Genomic DNA, 20419 nt, shown 5'->3' on the forward strand with positions numbered 1-20419 from the left:
AAGGTCTTCATGAATCAGTAATGAAATGCAGGGAGTCCCATTCCAAGGATCAGATCTTTTAGGTCTATAAGAAGAAAATAATACCCTCGAGTTTTTTGTTTGTTTTAATAAATGAGTAAAGTGGTTTTATGGGTGTCTTGCAAACTCTGGCCTCAAAGTCAGAAGGTCAGACTAACACATATCCTCATAACTAGAAGTAAATGATACCTAGGGCTGGTTCATGGATGATAGCATTGTGTTTCATGAAGGCTAGATAGTTCTCTAGGGCAAGATTCAGTACATGAAATAACTCTTAATCTCTCTGGAAAAGTCATGGATGCAATGTACTCAGTGTGAACACTTGGTAGGAAAAAGGGTAAGTCATTAGCTCTCAGAATCCACTTTCCCCTTGCCAAGTCTAGTGTGGAAAAATCAGAAGAGATATTCTTCAGATATATTTAGTTTTAAAAATGAAAAGCTTTAAATGGAGATGACCACTGCAATTAAGTTATTCTGAATGTTTTCTGTCACTAATGAATTCGAACGTTTGCTTCATTTAAAAAAAGAAAATTGGTACATATGAATTTAATTAGTGATAACATGGGATCAGATTTACTTTTTGTCCTTGCTGTTTTCATGTCACAATGAAGGACACTTTTATGTAGACTGGGATGTTGTATTTGTTTCTTTACATTTGCATTATGACACTAGGTCTTTATTTACTTACCATTTCAGAGCCCCCAGGATATTTAACCTTCTGTTTGAGTTAACAATATTGATATTTCCTATTTCTGACACTTTTCCTCCCTCCTTTGTCTCATTTTGGAAATATACCAACTGGCAAAAATACACTTACTACTGTAGTGTGCTGTGATGTTCTAGTCTCACTTCTGAATGGTGATAAATGTACCCTGTATTAAAGAACTTTATTTGGAAGCATACCTGGTGGAAATTTATGAGCTAACTCAATTAAACATGACATGTTTCTCATTCCTTGATGAGAAAATGAAGTTCCGAGTTCCTACAACTGACTTCTTTGAAAACTTCTGGGAAAGGTAGAAAGAAAATAGTAAATTTCACTCCCCACGTTTCAAAACTTCAGGAAACATTACACCTCTGGGTGATGCATGAGGTGTAATGCATTAGGGACTGATCGTCTTTACATTAGGATGTAACAAGATGGGACATAGCATGAACCTTTCCCTCTATCCTCCGCATGTGTACCTTGTTCTACCAGGATTTAGATGGCTAGGGAAGTTCTTCTTCCAATTCACAAATGTTATTTTTAGTGTCAGTGCTGAGAATGATACTGAAATCACCCAAACAAAAGAAATGGGTGGAACAAGGGAATCTCGCCATGTTTTTTGAACAGTGGCAGAAGTGGTAGGGCTGTGGGGCTTTCAAGTGAGTTTTATACAGAAGAGCCAAGAAGCCTGGAAAGAGATTGTTAGGATAGCTAAATGGCAAACCCAGGGATGATAATTGCTGCTTCTATTTATATAAAAAAAGAAGGTATTTTTTCCCCTTGTGTCATGGTTTCTAGTGGCCAAAATTGATGGTTCTGTAGGAACAGCAGAGGAAGTGCTTCTGAAAGCACAAAAATGCGCTTTCCTAGCGATGTTGGTAGCGTGTCCTTGGCTGATACATTTAAATTGAAAGCTCTGTTTAGGAAAGTGCCAGTGACACAGGGCAAAGTTGGACATGACCAGTCATGAACTTGACAAGGGAGCAATGACTGACCACCCAGCATGTGTGCATGCAGCTTGTGGGGGGGATCTACTCAGCAGGATTCTTCTGTCAGGACATGGCTGTAAGAGACAAAAGCTTACGTTTTGTTTCTGCACACCAATGCCTGATACGTTTCCTGTCCCTGTTGTCTCTCTCCTGCTCCTATGGGGCAAATCCTCGTGCAGGGGGGGCAGCAGAGCAAAGGCACGGTACCCTTGCCTTACACACAGTGTAAGCTGCAGGGCACTAGCTGAGCCTGCTGCCATGTGACATTCAGGTTTAGGGATCAAAAAGCAACCTTAGGAGCTTGTTCTGAAAGCTTTAGTGTTCCAGTAGTATCAACCCAGCGAAGTGGGGCTTTGGGAGAAAGGTATAGTTACTTTGTTCCTGTAAACCACTGGGTGGGATCTTTAGCAGGGCTTTGCTCTCCTTAGGCTGCGAGGGAGGGAGGTTGCATCACCAACCAGTGCCAAGCGGAAACCAGTTTTCAGCCTTACCGACTCTGCACAAAGAGAACTGTCCAAGGGCAGTAAGCCAGAGGTGTGGAAACTGTGGTGCTCTGGTGTCATCTTTCCTAGAAATTGCCGCAGAGTTCTCTCATGGAGACAGTGCAGATATTTAAACAAACTGTGTAGAGAGTGTGCTGTTTTCTTGGTGTACTGCTATAGTTAAGGGAGCAAGGATTCTCAAACAGATAGAGCCCAGGAATCTTATTAGGCATTGCTTAATTGTCACTCCTTTTTCTTGTGCGGGAATAACTTAAAACCTGCTCTCCCAGCATCTGTGCTAGTCTCATGTGACTCTTCTGCATACTGACTGGGCAGTTGCATAAGAAGATGCTGAGGTTGTCAGGGGATGTGCCAGGGTTCTGTAACTTGTTATTTGGACTGTTCTTGGACTGATCCTGTCTTTTCGTGAACCTGTTCAACCTGTGTAGTTGAACTGTTGTGTTCAGGGAGGGAGCAGGGGGTGAAGGAGAAACAGAGGCTTTTGGAGGGGATTCTGCCGGTTTAGACCAAACTCAGCAGCAACAGTCATCTAAACTCTCCTTCATGTAAGCTGATACCTCTAGTTCAGCTGCAATGGGATTGTCTTGTTCTGCAAGTCTGGAACAGCTGGCAGTGGATCTGGAACACTGCTATGAGAAAAAGGTCTTTTAAGGAATCTTGTAAGCAGCTTCCTCCTGTGTGGGGGCAGGGAAACAAGTAAGGCCGTGCAGTCGGTAGCTTGGCAGACTTAGGTACCGTGCTGAAGGTGGCTACGTGTCTAAGACTGTTGTTGTTATGACTGTTTTTCTGGAGGCCATGTGAGTTGATCTAGCATGTGCTTTAACAGCCTGGGCACAATGCTGGTACCTGTGATAGTCATGACCTTGAAGAAAAGAATATCCCAAATTTCTGGGGACTTGTCAGGGATGCTTCTGTCTCCCTGCCTTCTGCCAAAGTCTTGCAAGCATTGCTGATGTTCAGGCCTTGCTGGAGCAGAAGAGCTGGTGTTTGTAGCTTATGCTGGATATAGCAGAAAAAATACCTGGGTGCAAAGATCCAGCATTCAACTGTTGAAAAAGCTTGGACTCTGTTCCTGCTGAATGACAGTGAAGATGGGATTTGTCTTGGGCTTCAAGGAGTCTCATTTCCCTGCTGCTTGTGTGTCTTGCGCAGCAGCACGTTCACTGCTTCTGCAGGAGTGAACAGCTGTTGCAGGACAGTGGAGGTGTGGGAGGGTGAGCATGTCAGTGCTGCAGCTGGATGCCCTAACACAGGGCTCTGCAAGTGGAGATGTGGGATGTGTTGACAAGAGTGAGCTTGGAGTCTTGCATTTGGGCCCAGTACAGCCAGCCAGCGCCTTCTGTGGGCATTGCTTGGGTGGGATCTTAATAATGAGGAGGGTAAGATGTTCTTGTTGTTCTGCACAGTAAATGGCAGAAATCTGCCATAGGAAAAGAGCTTTAGTTGTTCAGTGAAGCTGATTTACTCTTGAGTGTTTTTAAGTGAAGCTTGGTATCTTTTACAGGCTGTTGGCTCTCCCTCCTTTGCCGTTATATATTCAGTCTAGGTATTAGTAATTATACCAAGAATCACTGCCAGCATCATGAATATCTGACTACAAATAGCTTTATCATTAGAAAGTCAGACCAATTGGAGCTGTCTTAAGGGAGCTGAGGCTCTCAGCAGGGTCCCTGGCCATGCTAACAAGTATTGGTTTAATGTGTGCAAAGCTCTTGCCGAGGGGCTGTGTCTGCAAGGGGGGGAGGTGAGACTGAGGGATTTTCTGAGCAAGAAGGTAGCCAAGAAGAGAAGCCTGTGGAGTCAATGTATCCTGAGTTATTTTGACACTTGTTCTTTCCACATAGATATAACTCTTAGCAATTTGTATTTGAGTGGTGGCACAGAACAGAAGATTCAAGACTTCCAAATTCACAGAGTTGCAGCAGTACCTACAGCCCCCTGTTGCAGATCAGAGCTCAGTTGCACTAAGAACAGTGGTTGTTACTCTCTGTTTCATGGTACTGGTCTTGTAGACTATTCTTTAAAGTAACAAACTTTTATTGAAAATAGCAGCCTGTGAAAATTCAGTTGTCAGGGAAAATGGTTGTCTTTCAGTAAATGCAATACATTGTGCTGGGAAAGTTGTGAAGGAAATTCAGACCAGGATAGAAGTGAAGGGGATACACAGCTTTTCTGCTGAGGAAGATACAAGTGTCTCAAAATGCTTGACAGAGCCCCTTGCTACAGGTAAATGATGTGGATTCCCTGGCCTGTCTTGCCTTGTAGTTTTCTTTGACAGTCTGCTGTCCTCTCTGGTGCCAGTATGTCTCTGCTCTTCCCTGCTCCAGCCCGTATATGCACCTGTAAGGCTGTTGTGTTCTCCCAAGATCCTCTGCACATATTTCCCCCCCCTCCTTTGAAGCCCCAGCAACCCTAGCATGGTTTAGCTTCTCAGTCCCTAATAACTCTGCTCTTCTAAATACTGTCCCTCCCCCGAGGCTCTCTGTCCTCTTTATGTCCCTGTGTTTTGTTTCCCTTGCTGCCTTGTTCTTGTTGCTGCACTTTTTTTTTAAACTTCTGGGTGGATGTGTACAAGCCCCACTAAGCCCTTCTGTACAAGGTGGGAGCTGAGGTTGGGAGTTGAAGCAACCTGGTGGCAGAACCAGACACTGCTTTGGGTCACTGATGGTCAAAAGGTGATAGTGTGGAGACAGTGTTCCAGAGTGGCCAAGGTGGTAGCACTGGATGTAGGAGGACAGGGACGATTGCTTAACACTTCTTCAGGTGTCTGGAGCTCAATATGGTGCCCTGTGGAGGGCTGCTCATTATGCTTTTATGGAGTTATCCAGTAGTCACTGGATAAAGAAAATTAACTTGGAAGCTATGTTTTGAATTTGTCCAGAGCAATGTGGGGCATCACAATTGATGTGCAGGGAGGTACATCTGTATTCCTATCAAACAGCTGCCAGGGGATGGCAACTGCATTTTTCCCCCCCATTTTATAATTTGTGGGAAGGGAAAACAAGACCTCTGGGCGCTTAGCACACACAGTGACGCTCTGGTTGCTTTCACAACGGTGATAGTTTTTGGAAGGAAAAGAGAGAGATGAATTGCCCTGAGCATGAATTATGCCTGAAAGATATTCCCTCTGCCCCCCAAATTGGAGAAAACAGAAGAATTTTCAGCCTCAATAAAGAGGCATTTATGTGCTGAATAGGATCTTACTCCTCAAATTGGAAAGACTAATGGCCCTGAACACAGTAAAATTAAGTTAATTTTGTAGCTGTGTATGTGTGTGAAGAGGGCTGTGCCGCAGGGGTGCGGTGAGAGGGGACGTGCTGCGGGGCAGGTAAGTGCTGTGCGAACTGCCCTCCTCTGCCTCGCCGGGAAGCGGCTCCTCCTTCTCCTCCCGGGGCAGTGCCAAGCCGGGTTCCTCCCTCAGCTCTCTACCAAACCACACTCTTCTCCTTCCAGCAGGGTCTTGGCTCCTCTGTTTATCTGCACTGCCAGGCTGGCATTCGGCTGGCTTCTCCTTATCTGCTTGGCCTCGCTGTCCCCTTTGTGCTTGCTTCCTCGTGGGGATGGCTGGAGAACAAGGCTGGGTCTCCCCTTCCCCCCTCTCCTGGCTGCCGAGGTTTTCCCAGCCCTCTCCCCTGTCTCCTGCTGCTTCTCGGCTCTTTGTGTGAGCACTGCTCCTGATGCTCGCCACGTGGTGGTTGCGTTTGAGAGCCTGCAAGGCCCTGCGCCTGCAAACTTCTGTCCTCTTTGTTAAACGGGGTGGGGAAGGGAATCGTGCGCCAGACGTGGATACGTGGTAACCGGTTTGCTTTTCCCTGAAGCATCTGAGCAGAAAGCCACGAGCTTTTCTGCGGGGTGCCCCAAGTGCTACCGGCCTCTTCTCCGTGTTCACCTCCGGGCTTGTGTCCCGATTGATTTCTTTGTAAATATGCTGTGGTATGCAAATGCTGGCACTGCAGAAAGAGCGTTTGTAATCCTAAAGCAGAGGCAGCTCAGGAAAATCCAACGTCTTTGCAGGGCTCTGCCCTTGTTTTATTCCTCTAGGCTGCAAGTGTGCTTGGTGCTGCTTATTGCTGAGAGCCTGTCTCTCCAGGGCTTGGTTCGCTGTTACTTGGCATCTTTTGGGGTCAGTTATGTTCAGCGTGAAGTGGGAATATGGGGAGAACAGCAGAGCAGAATGAGTGCAGGGCGGTGCTTGGTGTGCAGCAACGATGAATTGTTTAGCCTCTCTTGTAGTTATCATACTGCGTTTTTGCTCTGAAACTGTTAGTGTAGATGCAAGACAAACTAGTTCTGAGATTCTTTGAAGGCAGGAGAAGGAGAGAAACCAGATAACTTGGTTTTGGATAGTCTTGTACTACAAGTTGAATGTTAAAATCAAACTGTTAAGATTTGCTGTGATTGTTAGCTGCATTTTAAATATAATCCTTACTGTGCCTCTGAGTTTGGCAGAAATGGGGAAAAAAACAAACTAACTTGTGAAATCTGTCGGAAAATTGTGATCCAGGAACTGCCGGCATTTCAAGGGCATGTTAAATCTGACTGTGTTTTTAGGTATGAATATTATCCTTACAGCACCCTGTTGAGCCAGGCCCTGTGCAGACAGAAGGAGAGAGGGACTGTCTGTACCTTGGGGAATTTGTGAGATAATGAATGCACCAGTCATCTCCAAGGAGAACTGGAAGCAGACTGAGTTTTCAAGATCTGATTTGAAATATTAGAAATGTGTTATTTATGGTTTCCTATTTGATTTCAACATTTCTGAGAGTGGGATGATGAGGAAGGATGACCCACAGTTCGGGCTCTAGCATGGGACCCGGGAAACCTCACTCAACCCTTGCAAGCCTGGAAGTCAGAGCTTTGCATGTGTGTGTTGATAAAAGCTCTCATCTGCTGGTAGGGGTGCTGTGAGGATAAGGACCTGGAAGACTGTCATGGATGGGGGTGAGAGGAGGATATGCAACTGTCACAGACGTTTAGAAGTCGGATTTGTGTGGGTTAAACTGGGCATGCTCTCAGCCTGTTGATTGCAGTTGCACACCACATTGGTGCATGACTCAGTGCTGGGTGGGATTTGATATATAAGCTTCTTGAGCGCTCGCGTTGGCCTGAGGACAGGTGTCTGCTTCTGGAGATGGCTGCGTCAGGAGAAGAAGCTGTGCCCCCTTTTCAGAGGCTGCAGTCCAACTGGGTTTGGAAGATGTGTCTGCCACTGTTACATGATGATGTTTTCTGTTTGTGACCTTTGAAAGTGTTGGTGTTTGACCCAGGTTTTAAGGAATAATAATAAAGTAACAAACCTATACTCTTTGCAAGCTGACTGTGCTTGATTGATTCATTTGACTGTAAAATGATTTGGTACTGCAAGAGTAGAGTAACATGGAATTTCTCTCTCACTTGACCTTTTGAGTGGGCTTGTGTCTGAATGAGGACACCAGTGTGTCCTGTCTCCATGCCCCTCACAGTACAGTCTTACCAAGCAGTAAGCCCAAAAACCTTAGTTGGTAACCCATGGAGCATAGCTGGTTGTTTTTTTATTTATTCTGATCTCCTGAGATGTGGGGTGAGGAGAAGTGCCCACATCCTCATACTCTTTTGAGACTGAGTTCTAGTTAGTCAGATTTGTTCTTGACTATCTCTTGGCAAGGGTTTTTGAAGTGTGGTGGAAAAAATAAACCAGTTATTCTTTGTTAACCAAGAATCTACATTTTATATCACTGGTGCTTTTTAGGCATTCGTTACGCTACTAGTCAGCTTAAGCGATCTCAAAAGGATGCTTTTGTGAACTTTTGATGGGTGGAGAGGGAAGAGGTGTTGCTAAAAATATCAAAAAGTAATCCCTGGTTAGTGAACACTTGAGACTAACTTTTTTTCTTTCTTCTTGCGTTGGGCATTAGAAACAGGCCAGCTGGTCCTTAGTGTGTGGGAAAGATGAGTAAAATGCTGCTTGTTTGGGTTGCCAGGGAATGGAGAAGGGTGGCTGGAGCTGACAAGTGGGAACTACTTGGATGGGTGGTCTAAGCAGCATTGCCATGTAACAGGAAAGGGAATAGGGGAAGCTGCAAGGTCTGAGAACCCTCTGTTGGCTTCTTGCTCCTTGTGTCACTTACTTCTGGGAGAAGAAGCCTGGGGAAACCAGAGGTGTCCTGTAGCTGGGGGTTTAGAAGAGACACTGTGCACTTATCACTCTCCAATTTAAGCAACACTTGTGTATTTCCTATTTCAAATTACATACCTTGTTATTTTTTGTTTCTCACCTAATTTTTACTACTAACAGCTGGATTGTCCTTTTGTCAGTAAAAGACAGTATGTGAGCGGGGGCAGTGCAGACATCTGTAGAATGGAGGGAATGGGCAACCCATTCTTAGTCTTGTGACAGGTGACACTTTTTACATGCTAACTAATATTGAGGGGGGGTAGGGTGGAACAGCCCTTAACTGTGTGTGTACAGTAGTGGTCTCTAAATTAGGTGTTGCCTTTCCAGATAAAGATCTTGGGGAGTCAGAGTGGTTTTTTTCATCAACTCAAGGATAATAATGAAAAGGCAGATGTATTGTTAAAAGCTGTTATGAAAGCATCTGAGAACAAAACAGAACCTCATTATGGCATGTTTTATAAATCCTGTGGTGAACCCTCTATTCGAACACCGTGTACAGTTCTGGTTGTGCCCCGTTCTCATCCCTCCCCCATGCTTACATGCTGCTCAGAGCTGTAAGATAACTAGATAAAGTACAAGAATTATTCTTGCTTCCCATCTCCACACGACGAAGAAGCAGAAAAACGCAGACTGTTAAGCTTGGAAAGCAGATGACCAAGAGGAGCGTAGTAGAAGATCCGTAAAGCAGCAAGAGACATGGAGGAGGGGAACAGGGTGCAGTTATTCTCTGCTTCTCATAAGGCAGGAAATGGGGCCACCAAATGAAATGACTGGGTAGCAGCTTCAGAGTAGAGAAGGGAGTGTGTGCATGGGCTTTCTTTGTTCTCCTTCAGACAACAAACATATAATTAAATTGAAGCACTCTGCCACAGGATATTGTAGATGCCAAAATTACAAATGGGTTCAAAAAGGATTAGACTATTTGATGGATTTTTTTTTTTCTTTTTATTCCCTTCTCCCATGAAGGGTCATTAAATCCAGTGATGCAGATACAGTACCAGGCTTAGGAAGTCTCTCTGCTGGTCCTGGTCTTGTTATTCTTAAGTGCTGCCTGTAAATAATGGGCAGGACTGGGCCCAAGCAGCTGCACTTGTTCTTTAGGGAACACAACAGAGAACCCCATTCAGTAGGTGGGAAGAGCTGAGGGCTGGCTTAGTAAAGAAATGGGAGGCTGTATGAATGTGGAGCTGTGCATGTAGGAGTTGCCGATTGTCAAAGATCAGGGGAGGCAGCAGAATCAAGATCTGTGATGGAAAGAGAGGATGTGTTCGCTTATCTTTGCTTCCTCATCAGTAGGCTGTTTGACTTCAAATAGATTTGGCAGTGTCTAGATATTTGTCAGCAGCACGGGACCTGGCACTTGAGGAAACTGTGTGGTGTTATTGTTGTTTCTTTTGTGTGTATTAAATTCTATATGTGGATTTTCCTTGCATACATGTAGCCATGTCTGTGTGACTGCTTGGTCACCTGAATAAAAGTGGAAGGGAAATAGCGTGGAGGGAAAGAAGGCAGGAAGTGTCTTCTTGGGGCAGTGCTCAGGGAGACTGAACAGAAACCAACAGTAGTTTGTTTATTGTAGCTTGGCTCTCAGAACTGACTGCATACATTTACCTATTTTTAACAAACTTTAAAATAGTTCACTGTGTGGCTCTGTGAAGGTCCTGCATTGATTTTTTTTTTTTTTTTTTTTTTTTTTTGGTAGGGTTGTGAGTGTGCAGGGGTTCCCAAGGTTACTGGCAGGATGTGGGTCCCAGTGTGGAGCTGTGGTTTATGGGCTGGTATCCATAGGATGTGTGGGGCCCCTGAGACCCCATGTGTGGTGTTTGCTTTTGTTAGTACTGATTGGTGGGGTGGAATGGGTCCAGTCCCATCCCAGCCCTTCTGGTGGAGCTTTGGAGCTGGTGTGGCTGTGAAGCACAGCTGGGAGGCAAGGGATGCTCTCTGAGATGTGGAGGTGGGAGAAGTGTGCTTGGGAGGGCGGGTGAGCCTCATCGGTCCAACTCGACATGTGCACTGCACGTTTTGGCTTTGTTCTGGTTGGCCTGCTCTCTGGGTGTGCATTCACAATTGCTCTGGTGTAGTTACCAGCCCTCCTCCTTCAAAAAACAAGTGTTTTTAAAAGGCTTACAAGGGATCTCTTGTAAAATCTTGATCAAATGTGCATTTTCTCATTTTAATTTTGTACTCGGCTCTCTCTCTAAACAAACTCCAACCCTTCCACGTTTCAGTACAAAACCCCAGCCCTGTCTAGACAAAAGCCTGTTGTGATTAGCAGAGGTGTGCTGCTCCATGCTGAGCAAGTGTGGGGGTATAGTCATGTTTCTGATGTGGTAATGTATTTCCTGCTTATGTGTGGATCGCAGGGCTTGTGTATACAGAACTTGCTGAAGAGCTCAGGTTGGAATTGCGTGTGTGTAGAAGATTTTATACACTAAGAGTGTATTTTGAAAGGCTGTTCGCTCGTATAGTTATTCAGACCTCATCTATGGCTGCACATTGGTGCCACCTGCTTGCGGGAGGGAATGAGTGGACTCCTATTATTCAGGAAAAAAAAAATACAAGGCGAGGCCTCAACATCTGTTCTGGCTTTATTGTTTGCTCTGGCCTGGGCTATGGGCAAAATGTAGGCCACAGCTTTTGTGTTGCTGCTAGCTCTGAAACTGGAAAGGCATCTTGGATCAGATGTGTTCTTAAAAAGTTTAAAAAAAATACAAAGACGTTAAGTTCAAACTTAGGGTGGGATTGAACTTGATTACTTTAAATAAAAGGAAACAGTATTGCTATCTATGCTTTTTCTCGTTTTCTCTTTCAGTTCTTCTAATGGTAATAATTTTTATCACTGCAAAGTGACCTTTGTAATCATTGCTGGATGATTAATCTTTAACTGGGTAATTTTTAAAGCAATATTTTGCACACTGTTGTAATGTGTGATACTGTGGGGTTTTGTATCACAGCACCTACAGTTATTTTGAGGCAGTAGGGCCCTTCAGCCTGCATTTCCAGTGGTGCTGCTCTGTACAGAAACCCAAATAGTCACTTTTGTTTCCCTAGGCAGATACAAAAATGCCCTCAGAACTTTATTTGCATATAGATTATAGTGCTGCCCGGGTGTAGTCATGTATAGGAAGAGCTAACTACTGCTTAATTTATAACTTTTTAATTAAAAAATGTTCCTTAGCTTTCAGTATTCCAGTCTAAAATGTTCTCCTGCATTTAATGCTGCTATAGTGTGTATGAAGATGGTATTTCTGTGAGGTACCAGCTGCTACAACTAGGCAGTCCTTGGAAAACACGAATGAAAGGGGATCACAAGCATTATCTGCTGACTCAGGGAGAAGTCACATGCAGAAGGAAGTGGAGATGAGCAGCAAAGTTCTTCAAATGTCTTTGAGTCGCTGCTTGAGACACCAGTGCGAACAGTGGGGAAGGAAGGTGAAAAAAAGCTCTTCTTCTGACTCTGTTATGTTTGAATTCTCTTGTGCCACATAGGTGTTGTGCTATTGTATCACAGCTGTGCATTTACAATTACACAGTGAGCCTGAGTAATAACAGTGAACTCGTGAGAGTTTTTTATACTATGGGAGCCTGTGCCTCCCTTGGCTTATTTCGTTTAACAATCATCATGGGTACAGTAAACAGGGGATTTCACTCTATGCAATGAATTTAAGGTCTGCATTGATTAAAAATGCAGGGTTGGGAATAGAAGCACATGTTTAATCTCACTTCATTAAAAGTAAATATGTTTAGACTTGGTCCAAAACTGCTTGAAGAAGCATTCAGCAGCTAAGTTATTACATGGCAGCTCCAGCTCTTCCTAAACAATAAAAACACCTATTCACCTTTGGATATTATGCAATGCATATTTTATACATACTGCTCAGGGTTACATATTAAAAGGAAGAGATGTTTCTTGCTCTTTCTTTTTAAACCTGCAATGTGTGATTTAAAAATGAAGGGGCGATTGTCAAGTGCTGTTAGTAAAGCAGTAGCTTTTGTTGGTGGAAATCTTGCCATCCTGTACCTTGGGGATTTCAGTTGTTGTTGTATAAACCTTATTAACTTTTTGAAAGACGTTGTTCAGATCTGGAAGTCTTTTCTTACGTGTTGTTTTGCAAAAGATCAGTACCTGAAGAGTTCCCTATAGTTCTATGGCAAGTGTTTTTTAAACTTTGATTTAAGGCTTTTGTTTGCTTTCCAGAGGCGGTAAGAAGTATGTATCTGTATCAAGGTACACCTGACAGTGTACCTACTTTTCTGAGTTACTTTTTCCCAATTCTGAATAAAAAAAGGATCTTACTAGCAGCAGGGTCCCGCTCTTCCTGGTGTGTGTTGCAGGGCTCTCGCATAGTAATGTGTAGGTGTGCTTTGCTTTGAAATCCAGAGGGGTTCAGTAGCTCTGAAATGCCTTGTGCAAACAGCAAAAACATCACAGATTACTGAAAGGATGGAGAATGGAAAATGCTGGAGGTCTCCTGGCAGAGCCTCATTCTGACTTGGGCAGGGTAGAATGGGGAGGAAAGTGTCTTGGCAAGAGGTGAGGATCATCTCCCAGAGGGGTCAGTACAGATGTCAAAAGCAAAGCACAAAGCGCTTGAATGGCTCACAGCTGTGGCTGGATCATGCAGCATCCTTGGGGAGAGCTGTGAGATGGAGCAGGTCCCTCAACTGGGAGCTGGCACCGCTCCCTTACACAGAAGCAAAATAACAGACAACAGAGTGATTGGTGGCTCTTTGAGAGGCCTCGGCTCCTACTGAGTTTATTCTGGCATGTTTCTTCTCTAACTTGGAGAAGGAAAATAAAACGTGATGGGTCAGGCTCGAGGTAGGCAGCGCTGTGCTCCTGCTTGCTGACAGGCTCTGCCTTCCTGCACACTCTCTGTGTGTGGTGTCTGTTCCATCAGTGGTCCTTAAGGCGCAGACCAAAGTGATGCTGTGACTGAGGGAGGTGTCCTGGCTGTCCCTGCTTTCTTACTCTTCTTCCTTGTCTCTTAGGATATGTGCTGGAAAACTAGGAATTGGTATTGAGTTAAAGCCAACAGGTACACCTGGCTTTTTTGTTGGATTACATTTTTTACCCCTGCTTTGGTTTGTCAAGTAGATGGTGGTGGTGGAAGGGGAAACAATCTCCCACCTTCTCTTTTGCAGTGGTGCTGCTGAACCGTGGTGTGGGTGAAGGCAGAGCCCCCCACCCACATGGGTCTGACCACTGCCTGTGCACCCTCTCAGCTGATTTAATAACTGGGGAAAAATGCAGTTTGCTTCATATTTTGCTAGGTTACTTTTAGCGATTGTGCTTGGCTTGGAGGGATAAATGCCAGAGTCAACATAGGAAGGAGGGAGGAGAGGCAGGGAATGTGTCAGGAGGGCAGAGAAATGCTGGCTGGGCAGGATCTCCTTTCCCTTCAGAAGTGGTGAGGATGGATTCAAGCTGTGAGGTGCAAGCTTCACCCTTTGGCCTTTTGACACAGCTCTTCAGAGGCTTGTAGTTCATCTCACCAAAAGAAGATTCAGGTGGGATGAAGGGAGTGGTATTACTGCCAGGCACAAGTTTCCTTCTGTGCTGATGCCAGTTACTCTGAGTAATTTGAAATTGGGGAGGGGTCAGAAGGATGGGGAGGGTACTTTCTGACCTGTAAGGAGGGACTTGATGTGTGCAGCATGGTGACCTTTGGTAGTTTGTTTGGAGACATGCCCGTTTCCCTTTCCCTGTTGGGTGTCCTGGCTTCACAGCACCCAGGTGGAGGTGGGGAGAGAAGCAGCCTTGTTTCTTCCAGCCCTGCTTTGTGGTCCATTTGCAGCAACTCTGCCGAGTGCGGTGGCTGAGGAGACTGCAGGGCACGTGCACGTCTTGGCTCTCTCGCAACGTTCTGGAGAGAGCCAGAACAGAGATCTGTGGTTTCATGTCCACATTATTCATGATGACAAACTCTGCGGCATGTTCAACACTGAGCTTCTTAATACAGTCCTCATTCCAACACTGGTGCAACTTTGGTTTGCCTAAGAGTAAATATGAAATTACAGTATCTGCAGAAGTATGCCGAGGATGCGAGGAGATAAAATGCATATTTCTTGGTATAGGATGGGGGGTCTAGACCCAGGGTTTAAGTTAATAGACACATCGGGGGACTTGCAAGGGTATTTAGGGCTTGGTGTCCTTTAAGAAGTTTCTTTCAAGGAACTTGGAAGTTCTGCCTTTCTCCTCTGTTTCTGCAGAGGGTCCTGGCATAGTTGACCATCTGCTCTCTAATTTGGACTAAATTCAGCAGAGGAGTTTGGCTCTGGGAGGGAGTAGATTTGAAGAGTTTTGATTCTGGGTTTGTTTTCTTTTTTGGGGGCATTTGGGTTTTTTTTGTATTGACAAAAAATCATTTTGCTTTCACTTCACTCTTTGTTCTTTTCCTTTGTGAGCTGAGATCACTCAGGTGTGGGGTCTGAGGTGGATTTAGCCCTGAGGCTTTAAACTTTGTGGGTGGTAGTGGGAGAGCAGAACTGACATCTTTGTGTATGCAAGTGAAAATTGGACAGACAGATACTAGAGAGTGAGACTGACCCATGTAGTAACCTTCACAGCAGGGAAAACACATATTTTAAAGACACAAGATACGTTTTGTTTTTTAAATCAACCTGATGTGACTTGGTGTCTGAACTGACTGCTTCTGCTGGTTGGAACCTCTGTCTTGTTTTTCTGTGGGGCAGTCTTGTAACAGCTTTCCAAAAGCTGGGGAAGAGCCTTGACTGCTGTGGATCAGGGTTTCACATCCTGCAAGGTGCTAGTCTTGCACTTGCCAGGCCTGTCCCTTAGCTCATGGAGCCCCCAGGGATGGAGAGCTTTGGCCTATGGGCAGAAGTGATAGGAATTTCGGTGGTGGTATTGTTTCTCTCCTGTGCAAACCAATGTATTTCTACACACTGGTGTTAAGATGTGTCCTCACAGCTTCAGAGGGGGATAAAAAGGCCCCCACAACCTTTAGAATGATGCTGATATATGGGTGTTCTGCCCTGCTTCATCTCTCCTCCCTTGCACAGTAGAACTGTTTGGGCTTTTGCAGTAAACCACTGTAAAAAAATAACATTTTCTTCACAAAGTGAGTTTTAAGCTGGATTGGTTCTCTCCTATGTTTTAGTGTATAGTCTGTGGAGTAGGGGTATATTCTAGAGGTGAGAGAAGAGAAAGGGATGGGAACTGCTGTGGAAAAAGCAACATGATACTGTGCCTGGTTAGGGCTGCACTTTTCTGTTTGGGTAGAAGCAGTGGGAGTTTGCATCCCATGTGAATTCTGACAGTGAAACAAAACTTAGGGGATGCTGCTTGTAGTAGATGGTCTTTCACTTGGGGATGCAGGAAGTGTCTGTGATTCCTGACAGACTTGGGACAAATGGGAAAGCTGGCAGTGGGAAAGTGATTAGAGTGTTTGCTCCCACAACAGCTGTGATAGGAACTAATGGCAGTGGCAGAGACTTGACAAATATCTGGTGGGTAGCCTAGATGAAAGTGCAGGATTATCTGAAATGTCAGGTCATCTTGTCTACCAGTGTACAGCTTCTCTAAACACGGGTTGCACTGGTTTAACTGCAGTTGCTTAAACAAGCAAACCCCATTGATCCTAAATTGATCTGTTCCCCTAAAAAAAGACTAACACTTGCCCATCTTACATGGCTATTTTTATATGAAATATATAACAGATTAAATTAAATTATCTTTTTAGCTTTGTCAGTGAAGTGCAGAGTGTTAGTATTCACCCTGGTATTCTTTGTCCTGAAGCAGGGGTAAGGGGAAAGAATTTCCCAGTGATGGTGAGCCTTGCAGCTGTGCTTGGAATGGTGCAGGAAAGGGATGTAACAGCTCTAAGACCCATCTTCTGCTCTCATGGCTGTTGCTCTGAAGCAATCATTTCAATGTGCTTCCAAATTCTGAGCAAGCTCTTAAGTTTTTCCTTGGTACATCATGAAGGAAGAATGCTTATGCTGTGTGTATTTATGATTGGGTCGACACTGGACTTGGAAGAATGCCTGTCATGTCTGCCTTGTGTGTGAGGGACAATACATGTAGGGGCTGTGGGCTTGAGAAGGGGTGTTAGGGAGGAAGTGGTGCTAGAAAGTGAAGGAGCTGGGTGGCCAGCATCTCGGATGTTAGGGAGGGAATCTCAGCCTCTGTGGATGTTTAAGGAACATGCCTACCCTCCAACCTTCTATGTGTGTTGGCCTTCAGGTGCTTCTGTCCTTTGCAGAGAAGCATGAGTTGTGACCTAACCGTTCTGTGTGCTTTGCACTGGCCCCTACATCTGTCAAGGAATGAGGCCTGAGGGTGGATAGGTGTGGGCTTGAGTGGAGAGACAGCAGGAGATAACATTTTGGGAATATTGGAGGTGCTGCTTCACACCTATACGCAAGTGCAGCAAAACTTGGCTGGTTTTTCTACGAAGGGGCTGGAGGGAGGCAGAGAGAAAGAAGCTGGGCTGTGGAAACTGGACAGAAGAAGTCCTGGGGATGCCACGAAGGCTCCCGTTCTGGGTATGAGGCCCAGGGAGGGTATGTGTGACTGGAAGGAGGCAGCTCCTAACCCAAGGCATTTTCTTTGCAAGGGGACATCCTGGGTGCATGTGGGGGAGCCGTGATGGGAGATGAGGAACACATTTCACCAACCCCATGGGTGCCATGAGGTCCTGCAGTTCCTGTACTGGTTGTCACCTCCCAGGGCTGGCTGCAGGTCACAGCCACAGGCTGTGGCGCTCCCTCTGCAATACCTCAAAGTGTACCTTGGGGTTTTAACCGTGGGAGGTGAAGCTTCACCTGTCTTACTGTGGGTGGGTGAGCTGCGTTAGTGGTGCTCTGCTCCTGACCGGGACAGCCCGGCTGGGACGTGTGCCTGACTGTCAGAGAGGAGAGGAGGTTCATTCACCCTGTGAAACTAGGAGAAAATTTTTTCCTTTTCCTGAGTTAGGTGGGTTTCCCAGTTCATCCCCTGTCAGGGGTAAAGCCTGGCTGACAAAAGGGAAAGTTTAAGGTTGCCTCTCTTTACATTCCTGAGACTTGAAATAAGAGAGAAAGTAAAATTTAATGCCCAGTGTTTCAGGACTTGTAATTTTAATTTCAGACATCCTTTGTGTTGTGTGTACAGACCTGATGTCCACCTCCCATCTCTTGCCACCAGAGGCTCTTGTCTCATTCCTTTTTTTGCCTAATGTAGAAAATAACGAGCGTGCACAGCCTGCGAAATACCTTGTATGTGCAGTTGCTAACCTTATTTAAAAAAAAAATAACAAACTGTGTGAAAGATAATCATGGTGTTTGACATGAAAAAACCTGTTAGTTCAGTGTAAATATGTTGCTGACAGCTGGTTGTTTTTAGTACATGCTATTTGTACTTTAAATTTAATGTTAAAATATTATTGTCATCTAAACCGTGACTGTTCTTAGTTGAGCAGATTTCAGGTTAAAAACAGTAGTCAAGCCATGACTGTTTGTAGCACTGTAATGTAATTTTGTGTTACTAGGTCTTTTCTGACCTGTTTTAATGCATTATGAAGTGGTGGTTATATGCCTAATTGCACAGCGCAGAGAAGATTGTGTTGAAATATTGCATAAAACTTGAGCGTTATGTGATGTTTTGTAGTGGAAGTATTACTGCAGGCACTCATTCATAACAAGACCTGCAAGTTTTCTCCTTGCCAGGGCGGGTGGTTGAGCTGGCTGTGCTGACTCAACAGAGCGAGTTTCTTTCTGTTCTCATCCTCTTTTTCCTCCTCCTCCTCCTCCTCCTCTTTTTGACTTCTTGTGACCAAACATCAGCAGATTCACAAGAGCTCATTCGTGAAACGTACCTTAGTTTGAGGTTGCTTTTTGAAACTATGTGCAGCTGTGGATCTTCACTTGAGACTTTCAGAGCTCTCGTGTCAGCCAGGTGTTAAGCTGGTTAAAATCTGACTTGCTTTCTGAGCTTGGGTGTGTGTACGCAGTTGTAGGTGTGAGTGCACACAGGTTCCTCTGGAGTAGTTGAGAAGAGGACCTGATCCTGACTGCAGGGGACTGAGTGTCGCCTTGGTGGGCATTCCTGACTATGGGGGATGGAAGTGTATGCTGGGGCAGGGCAGGAGGTGCTCAGAAGTGAAATCTGAGAGGTTTGTGCATGTGTGTACCCTGAAGTGTTCATGCAGTTTTGGTCATCACAGTATAAGAAAGATATAAAGTTATTAGAGAGTATCCAAAGGAGGGCAGTGAAGATGGTGAAGGGCCTCGAGGGGAAGCTGTATGAGGGGAGGGGCTGAGGTCACTTGGTCTGTTCAGCGTGGAGGAGGCTGAGGGGAGACTTCATCGCAGTTACAACTTCCTCATGAGGGGAAGAGGAGGAGCAGGGACTGATCTCCGTGGTGACCAGTGACAGCACCTGAGGGAATGGCCTGAAGTTGTGTCAGGGGAGGTTTAGACTGGATCTGAGAAAAAGGTTCTTTACCCAGAGGGTGATTGGGCACTGGGAACAGGCTCCTCAGGGAAGTGGCCACAGCACCAAGCCTGGCAGAGTTCAAGAAGTGTTTGGACAATACTCTTGAGTGCATAGTATGACTCGTGAGGGTGGTCCTGTGCAAGGTCTCAATGATCCTTGTGGGTCCCTTCCAACTCAGCATATTCTGTGGTTCTGTAGCTGCACAGTGTAGCCTCATGATGTCCAGGGCTTGGAGCCTGCTGCCTGAGCCTTGCTCCTCCCTTTTTCATTTAACGATGGCTGGAAGAAAAATAATCAAGTATGCTGGAAGAGAAACATTAATTAACTTTTAATTTAGATCTAACGTATGCTGCTTAGTGCACTGCAGGAAAGAGTGAGTGTGCGGTATCTGTCATTTTATATAGAGGATGATGCATTGAAGAAACAAGGAAAAGCCTCAGGTCTGAATGGGAAGATGAGGTTTTAACTCTGTGGATGGGTTTTGTATCTTGATTAAAAGCTGCAGATGTGTGATAAGTCGCTTTTGTATCCATTTTGCATCTGAAATTACTTTCTCTGTAACTTGGTTTGTATCTGTTTTCTCTTAAGCCAAACTTGCAAGGAGAAGTCAGGAGAGAGAGAATCTCGGCATGCTGGTCTGGTCACCTAACCAGAATCTGTCTGAAGCAAAATGTAAGTCTCTTCAAATTCAAATAATTTTATTCCCCTTTTTCCTTGCATGTATCACTTCAGGAATGCAAAGTTGCCACTTTTGGTAGAGAGGTTATGTCTGTGACCTTTCCATTATGATTAGAAATTAATTTCAAAAAAGAAAAACCAACAAAGAAATCCCCCAGATCATCTTTCTTCCCCACTGGGCAGCTGCTCAGAGCATCAAATCCACAGGGGCAGAGAAATCAAGAGAAATGTGACATGCCTTCTTCCCTGGTATAAATTCTTATCCATGGGCCTACACAATCTGCTTTTTTTGCTGTTGGTGCTGTAGAAGGCAACAGAAATAGCTGGGGAGAGCAAAATGAAAAATATTGGGAGGGGGGCATGAAACATTTGGTAATTAGTAGTACCTTTTTCTCCACAAAGACACAAATAAAATCCACATCTGGAGCCCATGGAGGTTTTAAATGCCAGAACAATTGCAGTGCCTTGGAATTCCACGTGAGGGCAATTAACTGTACTCTGTGTGTGTCTGGGAACAAGTCTCAGTGCTGCTGCCAGATGGCAGAACTAGCGTTTGAAAGGTTTGTCTAGCTACAGTTCTCCTCATGAATAAGTAGGACTCCTTGATTAAAGGGCTGCTGTTTGAATGCAGTAACTAAACCTAAGTGCTTTTGGGGGAGGGAGCTGAAAAGAGCTATTTTTGACTTTACGCTCATACCTTTTTTTTTCTTTTATCTTTTCTGATTCTGGAACCAAGATTGAGAATCTTGCATTCCTGTTCCTCTGCAGTTTTTGTGGTGGCAATATTAACTTGATACCTGTTCTTCCCCTAGACCCAAGGGCTAGGATGCATCACAAGGCACTTGTGAGGCTGTAGTGGCATTTGAAAATTAAGGCAGCAGAGATTGTGCACAAACTGGCTCTGCCATGAAAGGCCTGTGCTCTGCCCTG

At 44.9% G+C, this 20419-nt stretch overlaps 1 protein-coding gene across 2 annotated transcripts in view; it reads left to right on the forward strand.

Moving 5' to 3' along the window:
- Positions 1 to 20419, forward strand: part of RCOR1 (REST corepressor 1) — an 81974-nt gene that overhangs the window by 23400 nt on the left and 38155 nt on the right. For both annotated transcript variants that reach the window (XM_032691390.1, XM_032691391.1), the window contains one exon: positions 19400 to 19483. In XM_032691390.1, the coding sequence (XP_032547281.1) occupies positions 19400 to 19483 (84 nt within the window). The remainder of the gene's footprint in view (positions 1 to 19399; positions 19484 to 20419) is intronic.

The sequence above is a fragment of the Chiroxiphia lanceolata genome, chromosome 6 (genome assembly GCF_009829145.1).
Source record: "Chiroxiphia lanceolata isolate bChiLan1 chromosome 6, bChiLan1.pri, whole genome shotgun sequence".
In the NCBI taxonomy this organism is placed as follows: Eukaryota; Metazoa; Chordata; class Aves; order Passeriformes; family Pipridae; genus Chiroxiphia; species Chiroxiphia lanceolata.